The sequence below is a fragment of the Populus euphratica genome, unplaced genomic scaffold (assembly GCF_000495115.2).
Source record: "Populus euphratica unplaced genomic scaffold, PopEup_1.0 scaffold13.1, whole genome shotgun sequence".
NCBI classification, from domain to species: Eukaryota; Viridiplantae; Streptophyta; class Magnoliopsida; order Malpighiales; family Salicaceae; genus Populus; species Populus euphratica.
This window is the reverse complement of record NW_011499872.1, coordinates 790,714-803,228: the sequence shown is the minus strand read 5'-3', so window position 1 is coordinate 803,228 and position 12,515 is coordinate 790,714. Positions and strand designations below refer to the sequence as shown.

The window sequence follows — 12,515 nt, the reverse complement described above, 5'->3', positions numbered from 1 at the left end:
CGCTCTTCCCTGAAATCTGCCAAGTCTGGTTCGATTTCGGCCACGACCAGGTATACATACGTACACGTTTTCGTATCCCTCTGCCAGCCCGTCCGTACGCATACGCGTGCGTATTGAAGTGAGTGAGAGAGTTTTGATGGTGTGTGTGTGTGGTGCAGGTGTTTGCGTACCTGCTATTGTCAGCGAACACAGCGGGTACGGAGCTGGCGAGGACACTGAAGGACACGTGCACGGATAATAAAGCGTTCTGTGTGCAATCAGATGTAGCGATTGTTTTGGGTTTCGCCGGGTTTTTGTTTTTGGGCATCTCGTCCTTGTTTTCGGGTTTTCGGGTGGTTTGTTTTATAATCAACGGCTCTCGTTTTTATGTTTAGATTAATAGTAGACTAGGTTAATCCTGTATGAGATTACTTAAGATTGGACAGACAGTGAGGGAATATTTTGGGTAAGCGTGTGAGCAATTTCACGTTTTTACTGTGTGAGATTGATTTGCGTGTCTGTCTGCCTTTGATGTTTATGTTTGTGGCAGCGATGATGATGATGATGATGTTCTATAGTACATTTAGTACTGTGCACATGGGTTTATGTATTATTGGATTCCTCGCTAATCTTATTTCTTGTTTGAATAAGGTTCCTGTCAGGAGCCCGAGCTCAGCGCTTAGTGCACGACCACTCGGACGTGTCCTTTTTTTTCCCGTCTTGGCATGTGAATTCCGGGCATTGTTTTTGTTTTTCTCTCTATCTCAACAGTCATCTTCAAATTTTAGACAGCATTTCACAATCCCCAGTCGAATGGTGTATTAATTAATTTTATATATAGTATTTGATATTGTGATCAAGATTATTTTGCTTAAAAATAAATGAAAATACTTTTTTAATTTAATTTTTAATATTAAAATATCAAAACTAACTAAAAATACTAAGAAAAAATTAACTTTTAAAAAAGACATGGGTGAGCCACAAAAATGAAGAGTGCCGAAGCTTCAAGACAACTATTAATACCTGCTGGATCGGACACCCTACATAAATTAAAAAAAATATATATATTCTTACCAAACAGAGGAACAATCATGCGAGCAGTGGCATTTTGTTAGACTTAAAATGTAGGCTTTGCATATAAGCTTAGTTGTTGGGCACTTGGGCTTAATATATAGCTAAAAATTCATAAGTTTTTTTTTAAAAAAATATTTTTTAATCTTAAATTAATAAATATATGAGAAATAAAATATATATATATAAGAGTGAATCATTTTAGACCAAATAGTGTTAAATGTGAAAAATTATCATTTATCTAGTGACCTCAATTATTTACAAACCTTAATCATACCACAGTCGAAATATGAAAAGTTGTACAAAAATTGATTGTTGGAAAGGTAGGTGTCCACGTTTACAATAAACTTGATTTGTTATTGGTAGATAATTCGGTGGTGATTGTCAGTGTTATACTAACAAAAAAATAATCATGGACAAGATATGAGACAAATAGAAAAACAAGTTGGCATTTGCACTATAACCATTGACTAAAATGCAACTAAAAATGTGGTGTCGGTTCTATATATTTGCAGAGAATTTATTAACGAAACCTGAAAAAAATTTATGTGCGTGAAAGCGGTGCAGTTGCATGTTCAAACTTCTTGGAACTCGAAAACACATCAAGGGGTGTGACTCGAGCTTGGTTTGTACAGGCCCTGCGGTGAGAAAAAGAGGGGAGAGGATATGAGGGGAGGAAAGAGAGTCGTGGCAAGCCGAATCTAGCCCAAACGGCTAGAAAAAGAAAGCACCATTAATTCTAACAACGCCGCATTGAAATGATTGAATTTACGAGTTCACATATCCATCACTTATTACCACCTGAAAAGAATATATAATTTAAGGGCGAGTTTCCATTGTTAAGTGAGCAAATAACAGAAGATAAATATTAAATATACGAGCAATAATAAGCCGATCCACAAATATCTAACTCACTTGTCTAAATACCAATCTCAGTTCATCCAAAAACATACCATAAAAAAGGAAGAAGAAGCAGCAGCAGCAGCCAATCTCAATGGCTGCTTCTATGAATTTACAGAACCAAAATGTGTTTTATTTTTAATATCAACACATTAAAACAATTTAAATATAAAAATATTAATTAAAAATTAAAAAATATATAAAACTTCGGTTGAATTGCAATATAAAAATATTAATTTAAAATTAAAAATATATAAAACTCCGGTTGAATTGCGGTGAAGAACACCCTCCATCAAAGAAAGAACTTGGATCATTATAATGTAAATGGGATAATTACATCATAAGCACAGCAACTCTTCCCATTTTCTCAATCTACCATATGAATTTTATTTTTATTTTTGTTTCAAGCAGAACAATTTTTCAAACAAGTATTCTCTATCCAATTACTAGCTATATATTGCTCTGTTATCTGATGATGAGCCTTTTGCTCTGGAGTATTAGATTATGATTTCGTCCTTTTATTCGAATGAGCTTTCCCTCCCATATTATTTTGCTCCTCTTCTTCCTATCTCCTAATTAGATGCAAAGATAATTCAGATATTTACTAATTCGAAAGGAAAGAAAGGTTCCTTCCCAGAAATAAAAGGGCAAGATCATAATATAGTAGTTCGAGGCAAAGAATTTCGACAAAAAAAAAAGACTTGATCGGAAGACTCATGCAAGAAATACTGAGAATTGGTATACTTACAGTGCAATTATCCCTGATGTAGATCAAGGGGCGGAGGATAAAAAAGCAACAAGGATTTTGAAACGAAAAGATGTTGTGCAGAAAAGAAGAAAAAAGAAAGTTAAAGCAGACTCTGACTCCCTGCTTCCTGTCTGGCTGCTGTGCTTCTTTTTTTAATAAATAAATAAATAAATTATTCTGTTCTCACTCTGTCTTTTTCTCCCTTGTCCGAACCAACTCAACAAACAAAAACTCTCAATAATCTCTCCTCAAAGCCTGATCGGCGCCTTCTCTAGTACTGTTCTTCTAACTTCTAATCACCCCTTTATCCATAAATAACCCCAAACATTGCTCAGATTTTTTCCCTTTCCTTCTCTTCACGTTAGCTTCCTCTCAATCCTTTCTCTCCATGAAACATTGAAGCCCCATGTCATGTCTCGTGACTTCAACAACTCTCCTCCTCTCAAATCCCCACCTCAATTTCTCCGTGTCTCCCTTACAATCAATCCCTAACAACAACCTTCTTCACCCCTTTCCTCTCTCATGACTTCTCCCCCCCTTCCGCCCTATTTCTTTAACCGGAAAATAATTACCAGCAGTACCACCAACAGTCATGCGGTCTCCACAGCCCCACCGTAGCGGCGGGGACACCCAACAACACTTCCAATCCACCGTGTCAGTACAGAAGCTGAAACGATTCAACTCACTCATTCTTGTTTTTCGATTCGCTGCCTTTTGCTTCTCGCTTGCCTCTGCTGTTTTCATGCTCACAAACTCTAGAGGATCTGATTCCCTTCATTGGTACAATTTTGACGCATTCAGGTATCTACTTCTATATATATATATATACACACACATCACAAAATTCACTCTTTTTTTTCACTCCTAAGTCCAAGTATTTACTTTAAATTACTGTTTGGTTCGTCAGAAAGAAAATGCAAGGAATCAAAAGGGTGTTTCTTCAATTTCGAAAATTACGCTTTTAATTCAATTTTTTAATTTTTCAAATTATATCTTCCCGCTTTATGCCTTTTTCAGAAATTTATTGATAAAGTTTAAAATTGTTTGAGATTTTTATTTGTTATCACTTGACCCAAGTACTTCCCCGACAATTTTTACATGTATTGAAAAGAACAGTGTTGATTTTATCCAAAAAGAAAAAAAATCTTTCCTGAAGTTATTTAAAACATGTTGACAGATACGTTTTCGCTGCGAATGCGATCGTCGCCATCTACTCTCTATTCGAGATGGCTGCTTCCGTCTGGGAAATCTCAAGAAATGCCACGCTCTTCCCTGAAATCTGCCAAGTCTGGTTCGATTTCGGCCACGACCAGGTATACATACGTACACGTTTTCGTATCCCTCTGCCAGCCCGTCCGTACGCATACGCGTGCGTATTGAAGTGAGTGAGAGAGTTTTGATGGTGTGTGTGTGTGGTGCAGGTGTTTGCGTACCTGCTATTGTCAGCGAACACAGCGGGTACGGAGCTGGCGAGGACACTGAAGGACACGTGCACGGATAATAAAGCGTTCTGTGTGCAATCAGATGTAGCGATTGTTTTGGGTTTCGCCGGGTTTTTGTTTTTGGGCATCTCGTCCTTGTTTTCGGGTTTTCGGGTGGTTTGTTTTATAATCAACGGCTCTCGTTTTTATGTTTAGATTAATAGTAGACTAGGTTAATCCTGTATGAGATTACTTAAGATTGGACAGACAGTGAGGGAATATTTTGGGTAAGCGTGTGAGCAATTTCACGTTTTTACTGTGTGAGATTGATTTGCGTGTCTGTCTGCCTTTGATGTTTATGTTTGTGGCAGCGATGATGATGATGATGATGTTCTATAGTACATTTAGTACTGTGCACATGGGTTTATGTATTATTGGATTCCTCGCTAATCTTATTTCTTGTTTGAATAAGGTTCCTGTCAGGAGCCCGAGCTCAGCGCTTAGTGCACGACCACTCGGACGTGTCCTTTTTTTTCCCGTCTTGGCATGTGAATTCCGGGCATTGTTTTTGTTTTTCTCTCTATCTCAACAGTCATCTTCAAATTTTAGACAGCATTTCACAATCCCCAGTCGAATGGTGTATTAATTAATTTTATATATAGTATTTGATATTGTGATCAAGATTATTTTGCTTAAAAATAAATGAAAATACTTTTTTAATTTAATTTTTAATATTAAAATATCAAAACTAACTAAAAATACTAAAAAAATATTAACTTTTAAAAAAGACACGGGTGAGCCACAAAAATGAAGAGTGCCGAAATTTCATGAAAACTATTAATGCGCGCAAGCTGTTCCAAACATTCTATATAAATTAAAAAAAAAATATATATTCTTACCAAACATAAGAACAATCATGCGAGCAATGGCATTTTCGCCCAACTACGATATGAAAACCGTTGGCTAAAATCTCCATATAAATATGCAGCGCAGTGGTCACTTTAGAAGCCTTATCTAAAGAAAACATTCTCACGCAACTGGCTGTTCCTCCTTTTTAGTGACATCTGCAATCACTATAAGAAGAAGAAGAAGATCAAGAACCCCATGGGTATTGAAAGCTTTAGTGCTGCTGAGGATAAAAAATAATCACAAAATGGGCATTCACTTGGAAGAGTAGCCAATCATGCACCTGCCGTCGTCAAGAGCCATCTAATTTTAAGAATATTTGCAAGTACGATTGGTAACTGTTGCAGACCCTTTTGCTGGCGAGACCTCGTGAGAGAAACCCTCCTCGGCCAATGAAGCATGATAGCCATCATACAAAGACGATGCAGATTTTGTCACTAATGAGGGTGAAAGAAGGGATATTTAGCACATGGAGACATCCAGCATGGTGGAGCAATCGGTTTTCTCCACAAAGGGGCGCCGTTGTCCCTTCCACCAACAACACATTTCATATTCTGAAATCTTAAACAAGTTTGGAGCACTAAAGAATTCTCCTGAAAAGTCTATTTAAAACTTTCATAATGATCGAACTGGACATATTGACTCTGTTTGACTATCATTGTGGACCCTGAAGCGGGTGTACGGCACCCCTAATTTGAGTTGCCTTCATATTTTAGGCCAGCCATCACAAAAAGGCAAGCTATCACCAGAACAAATATCAAGATGCCGCTAAAATTGGCAAGAAATCCCAGGTCTTGAACATCTGTGGAGGCATAAATAAAAGCGAAATGCGTCAGCAACACGGCCAAAATTGACAGTGCCAAGACTAATTCTCTCTATGTGACCCAAGGTGCCACTGAGAGCTTATAGCTGCCCACCAACTCCCTTCAGTTTTTGAAGCACTACTGTTAAAACATATCCTTGAAGGCGCTAGTGCTCAAGAACACAACAGCGAAATTTGCAGAAACTGGACAGAACAACAAATTTATTTCCCTTAAAATTTCAAAAAAAACTTGGTAGCATCACTGGGACATCACATTCCATTTTAACCAACAGATTAATGATAGCGAAAATATGCAATTATCAATCCTAAAATCAAAAACTCAGAAAAGAACCCACAGCTAAGCACAACGTCGGTTTAAGCTAGGGGGTCACTTGGGCAATGACATGGACCCCCATTTAATAAAAGATCTTAAAGAATAAATAAAATATGTTTGTCAATGACACAACGTCGAGGATCTGATCAAGTTTTTATTATTCTGGTATTGTGAACATGGTAAATAATTTTTTTTAAAAAAAAAAAGAAATTGAGATTGGAGTCATTAGCTCGATTGAATTCAGTATAAATAAGTAATATATGTCAAAGAATCATCTCACCTAAAAGTTTAGGCTGTTAGATGAGGCTCTAGGATATGATTTATATTATTCTCTAACACACCCCCTCAAGTGAAAGTCCTTTGGGCTTGAAACTTGCACAGGACCACATTATCTTGTGCTTAATTTTTATCAAATAAATGGGGATAGTGAGATTCGACCTCGTGACCGTTTGGTCACCAAAATTCTGATACCATGTCAAAGAATCATCTCACCTAAAAGTTTAAGCTATTAGGTGAGGTCATAGGATATGATTTATATTATTCTCTAACAATATAATGACCTGATTTAAACCATATATAATGATAATATGTGAACCGTAAAAAAACATATAGTATCAATTAACCTAAACAAATAAGTCAACGATGTTGAAAACCCATTGTCACTTTATTGTTGACATCATTCAACCAAAAAAAGAGGAGTGTCTTTTTATATTAAATAAATTAATTTTATTTAATTAAAAAATACAATTTATTTTAAAAAAAACATAATTAAGAATAATAAAGGAAAAAATATTAGGTAGCTTAATTAAATAATAAAATTATAATTAAACTGAGGTAAGAGAAATCATAAAAAAAGAGCTCAATCTCCAACTAAAAAAAATTAAATGATAAATTCAAAAAAATATTAGCTTTTAAAAATGATTAAAAAAAACCCAAAACAATCTTAGAAAAACCTTATAAAGCTAAGCTAATTTTTAAAACTTGCAACTCATGAAATTTTAGATATGAACTTAATGAACATCAAATCCAAACCAATTAAATATTGAATAATTAAATCAGGTAAAAAAAGTTTCAATTTTAAAAATTCTGCAAAATAAAAAAAACAATGATAAAAAATAAAGATTAAATCTATTAGGAAAAAATAATTAAGGAGGGGGGAATCTAAAAACAAATGCAATTCTAAAAAATATATTAGCATGGAAAAAATAAAAATTAAAAGATTAAAGATTAAATTTGATAAAATAAAAAATTCAATAAGGATGAAATACAATAAAAAAAACCAATTCAATGAAATTTTTTTAAAATATAACAAAAAATAGAGAGAGTAAATCAAAATAAAATAAAAGTTTAGGGGCTAACATGAAAAACTAGGTGAGAGGGCGCAACAGCCAAGGAGAAGAGAGGAAAGAAAAAAAAAAGCGATCGTTTGTAACAAACTAGAGATCCTATCGATGCACACATCACATATTTATGAAAAGAATACTAGAAAAAGTGATGATATTTTGAAATGGTTTTTTCTACTACTTTAATTACATGTGTTATTTTAAAATGACGGGGTAGATAATACACTATTTTTTTCCCTCTTTTTATTTCAAAAAATACTTTAATAACCTCATCCCTATCTACTGATAAAAAAAAAAAAAAGGAGAGGAATGACAAAAACACTCTATACTCCAAAGAGTTGAATCACTTAGCATTAAACATGTAAGAACACAAAACCAACTCTAATGATAAAGAAAAGACAAAATTTTAAAAGGTCAGTGTTGTAATTTAATTGGAAAAAAAACCATATTAGCTCGGTTGCCCCCGCTCAATTTTAGAACACCAAAATTATATCCAATTAGCACCAAAGACAATTATGCCCTTAAAACGTAGAGAATTTTTTTTATTTTATTTAAAGGTCAAGGTTGGGAAAACATTATTGCATCCACGGTGAATGTGTCTATGTGCATTCTGTTTTTCCAACTACTTTTAGTTATTATTATTATTATTATTATTTATAATAATCCCCAGTTGCATACTGGCAAGATTCACCGAACATGCTCACCAAATACTTCCAATAATATATACGCTGATTTTAACAGGTGTCGTTATATCTAGCTATTTGTTTAAAAAACGAGGTCGGGGATTTAACATTTTTCATCCACCAAAAAACTGCAATTGTTCCTCTCTATTAATAAAACGAGACCAAAGAATTAGACATATTATACTTTTGACATGATTTATACTTTTTTTATGTTTTTTTAAAATATTTTTTAACTTAAAAAATATTAAAGTAACGATTTTTTTAGTATTTTCTAATAATTTTAATATATTTATGTTCAAAAATATTTTAGTATATTTTCAAGAAAAAAATTATTTTATATTCAATGCACCACAATTATAAACATCCTTTAAATACCTTTTTTTTTTCATGGCTTGATGGTTGGCAGCCAAAGCCATCATTCTAACGAAGGTGAAGCAAGAGATAATGAAAATAACCATGCATGCACCAAGGATATATATATATATATATATATATATAGCAAAAATAACCATACATGCAACAAGGATATATATATATATATATATATATATATATAGCAAAACAGAAAATAAAATTAAGTATTCATTTGAAAATAATTGATTTAATTGTGGTTAGTTGTGACTGCGACTTTTTAAATATTTTTTTAATATTTTAAGAACTGATATCATAATTTTTTTCACATGTTATTTTTAGAATCTATAGTTTTTTAAAAGTCAGGATGAAAAAACCATAATTTTTTTGAAGCGAATTCTTAAATAATACAATGGAAGAAGGAGAAGGTCATAGCTCGTATAATCCCATGAGTTTCGAAAGAACATGGAACGAAAGTTAACCGCAAGTCTCTCGATGGGGAAAGAAATGCGAATTGCCGAGTCTCGATAAGAAGTCGATGCGCTAAAAAGCGCAAGAAAGTTTACAGCTGTGGCTGCTGGGATTCGAGCCCAGGTCTCCACGGCCACAACGTGGAATTCTCACCACTAAACTACAGCCACAAGTTACCTGTGGATTGTACTAAATTATATGAAACGAGATTTGTTTATTTTTTATTTAATTAAACTTAATAAGATATGTGTTTTATATTTTAAGAAAAAATTCTGACAGGAATGTCACATGATCTAGGAAGAAAAGGAGTAAATTATAAAAATCATTTTAAAATATTATAAAATCATAATCATCGTCCAAGAACTTGACGATAATATAAAAACTCAAATTTAAGTGAATATTACAAGAACCGTATTTTATATACCAAATACCCCTAATATTGTTTTAATCACTCCCTCACTATTAAAGATGTTTTGGATATAAAAAGAGGTTTTTATACTATTTTCAGGATTTTAGATGATTACTATAATTTAATAATATTTTAGAAGGAATATTGGAAATTACCCTGTTTAAATTTTCGTAACCCCCTAGCATTACTTAAAAATATTATATCTGCTATGTTTTTTTTTTTTTTTTTGGTGCTATGTGATGCGCCTGTCAATAGATAAACAAGAATTAATCGAGTAATTTTTTGTTTAGTGACTTTCCCATTTTATTTTTAGAATACTTTTTTATTTTGTGTACATGAAAAGAAATAATATTTACTATCTTCTTCTTATGAGCTATGCTAGATTATCTGTTGCAGCACCATGGCCAATTACAAGCCTCGTCCAATAAAAAACAATTAAAATGGAGCCACTTCAATTTTAAACTATTTTTTTACGAAAATTGACGACTGCAGTTAGCAACTATCATTAACCCATTTTACCGGAACCTCTTATATGGAGGATGCGAATTTTGTTCATACTGACCATGGTAAAATATTGCACATCAATCGCATAACATTATCCAACAGTGTAAAGAACACATTCTACATATTCTAAAACCTTAAAAAGAAATTCAGAACATCAAGGAATGGAGGCAATCTATTTAAGGCTTTCATCGTGGTTAAGCTAAAATTGACACCGTTTGACTACCATGAAGACTCTTGTTTGGGTATCCCACGCTAGTTTCAGTTGCCTTCATATTTAGGGTCAGCCATCACATAATGGTAAGCGATCACCAGAACAAATATAAAAATGCCAAGAAAATTGGCAAAAAAACCCAGATCTTGATCATCAAACATCTGCAGAAGCACAGATAAAAGCCAAATGTATCAGCAACACAACAAAGTTTGTAACAACAGGTCTGTGATTTTATCCAACTCGCACAAAAAGCTCTTTTTACTATGGTCACAAGGTTGACAACCTCAAGGACATTAAGTTCAAAACCCTGTAGCATTCACTATTTCCATTCCCTTCCTGCTTCTTGTTTTACTCTTCAAAAGACGAGCATGAGGGGATTCGTATATCTAAGGAAATGGGTGTAATCAAGGTCTTTAAAGATCCATTTAGATGATCATATTCCCTGTCGACATCTTAGCAATCCCAGAAATGCAAGCATGCGATAAACAAGATGGATTGCAGTCATCATCACTAACTAGGCCTATTTGGTAACATGACATAGTTCTTATCAGTTTACAGCAACCTAGATGATTGCGTTTAACATTCTTTCCTTTTAGACTAAAGGAGGTTTCTGATACTCAGTGTAATTTGCTTGCAACCTGAAACCAAATTTATCAGCTTTATCAGCTTCTTTGATTCAAATGTATGTCTTGTTTAATTTCTTAGATTAACTATAACAAAATTTTTCCATGTTTCTGTAGAGGCATTAACTCCAAAAATCAGCACCTATCCTTACTCTACGCAGACAGTGCAGCTAAATAGGACCAATATATCTTAATGCATATGTTCTAAAGATGTATCGAATCAGCTAGTTTCAAACATCAAACTCACAGTGACATCACTGCAAACCCTTTCACAAACAATGCTACCCGAAACAAGCTCAAGCGGCATTTACCATTTCCGTAGAACAATGTATGAGATGCAAACTACAGTCAAACAAATTGTAATTTTCTACAACCGGCTACTAATTTCACGCAATCAAATGCAATTTCCCATTACGGGAGCACTCCAGAATTCATGATCAAATAACATTCACGGACCCAGAAAAAGTATTACAGTGGATAAAAAAAATGAAGGGAAAGAATGCGATTAGCAGTGGGATTCGAACCCACGACCTACAGATCCGGAGTCTAACGCGATATCCACTCCGCTATGCGATCACTTGTGAATTTTTATTCTCACTGTTTGAATTATTAATCAGTGTTTAATGAATTCTATATCAATCGTATTCTCCTCCGGGAAAAATCATGTAAATACAGCAGCACAATAAAATTTCAAACAATAAAAAAGAAGAAAAGGCTAACTTCGATGCAATTACTTGTTATGATTAAACAGGAACATATAGATCTACGATCTCTACTGCGGTTGGGGACACCGGTAGTCGAAAACAGGAGAGAAAATTACATGACATACCTTTTCAGCTGATCTGAAGCGAGAAGGCCAAGACAGTGTGTCTGAATCTCAAACGATGGGAGTAATCGCTCCCTCTCCTGTCTCTTCGACACCGTCTCTTTCTGGCGATCTCTCAGTTTTAGCAGCAGCAGCAGCTTTGGAATGCATGCAAGGCAGGTTTTGACTATAGGTCGTTTTTTGTTATATGGGCTTAATGGCCCATACTTATTAAAAGCCCCGTGAAAGGGATTGGATTTTTTTCTCCGATTATCCAAAGCCCAAGGTGATTGTGAATGACATCAAATTTGACAATTTATGTAATTGTTCATGAAGGATTTCGAAAATTAGTTAAATTAACACAGTTTTTTAGCTCCCCGACTGAGTGAACATTGGCTAAAATTCAAAAATTATTTTTAAAAATTATTTTAATGTTATAATATCAAAAATAAATTTAAAATTTATTTTAATATATTTTTAAATAAAAAATACCTTTAAAAATAACCAAAGTAATAGTATCAAACACATAAATTACCACTCCATGACTTTATAAAGTCTCCCTCCACTAGCTAGCAGCTAATTATTGTTATTTTCTTTTACAAAATTCATCATGTGACATCATCGTCTCTTGTTTAAAAATATATATATTTTAAACTCTCGAGTTTCCTCCTGCAAATTGCAAAATCAAATCAAATCCTCTTCCTTTTTTTTTTTTTTTATTCATATGGCCATGTGGATTTCGGTCTCTGCTTCCTGTGTTATTCAATTCGGGAGACTTCCACACATATATAAACTTTCAAACCAAAATTAAATTTGTTGTAAATCTAGGCGGGCCATATATATTTTTAATTTAAAATTTAATTTCATATAATTAGATTGATATGGTTTTAAAAAAAATTTAAAAAAAAAGAGGTTTATATAAAAGGTGTTCCACTTTCAACTCTTGTAGTTTTT

The 12,515-nt window shown here is 33.7% G+C and overlaps 2 protein-coding genes, 1 long non-coding RNA gene and 2 other non-coding genes across 5 annotated transcripts; 2 read left to right on the top strand and 3 right to left on the bottom strand.

Moving 5' to 3' along the window:
* On the top strand, positions 1-773 carry LOC105127523 (uncharacterized). Its single transcript, XR_842651.1, has 2 exons — positions 1-50; positions 159-773. It is a non-coding gene; the product is annotated as an uncharacterized LOC105127523 (long non-coding RNA).
* A 2,083-nt stretch (positions 774-2,856) lies between these two features.
* On the top strand, positions 2,857-4,587 carry LOC105127522 (CASP-like protein 4C2). The gene is made up of 3 exons (XM_011028861.1): positions 2,857-3,499; positions 3,876-4,011; positions 4,120-4,587. The coding sequence occupies exons 1-3, from the start codon at positions 3,291-3,293 to the stop codon at positions 4,333-4,335; spliced, it is 561 nt and encodes a 186-aa protein (XP_011027163.1). The 5' UTR covers positions 2,857-3,290; the 3' UTR covers positions 4,336-4,587.
* Positions 4,588-9,107: 4,520 nt separating this feature from the next.
* TRNAH-GUG (transfer RNA histidine(anticodon GUG)) lies at positions 9,108-9,179 on the bottom strand. The gene has a single exon. It is a non-coding gene; the product is annotated as a tRNA-His (tRNA).
* Positions 9,180-9,964: 785 nt separating this feature from the next.
* LOC105127521 (dolichyl-diphosphooligosaccharide--protein glycosyltransferase subunit 4A) lies at positions 9,965-11,744 on the bottom strand. The gene is made up of 2 exons (XM_011028860.1): positions 11,586-11,744; positions 9,965-10,294 (listed from the first exon to the last, which is right to left on the bottom strand). The coding sequence occupies exon 2, from the start codon at positions 10,292-10,294 to the stop codon at positions 10,181-10,183; it is 114 nt and encodes a 37-aa protein (XP_011027162.1). The 5' UTR covers positions 11,586-11,744; the 3' UTR covers positions 9,965-10,180.
* TRNAR-CCG (transfer RNA arginine (anticodon CCG)) lies at positions 11,260-11,332 on the bottom strand. The gene has a single exon. It is a non-coding gene; the product is annotated as a tRNA-Arg (tRNA).
* Positions 11,745-12,515: the final 771 nt, after the last annotated feature.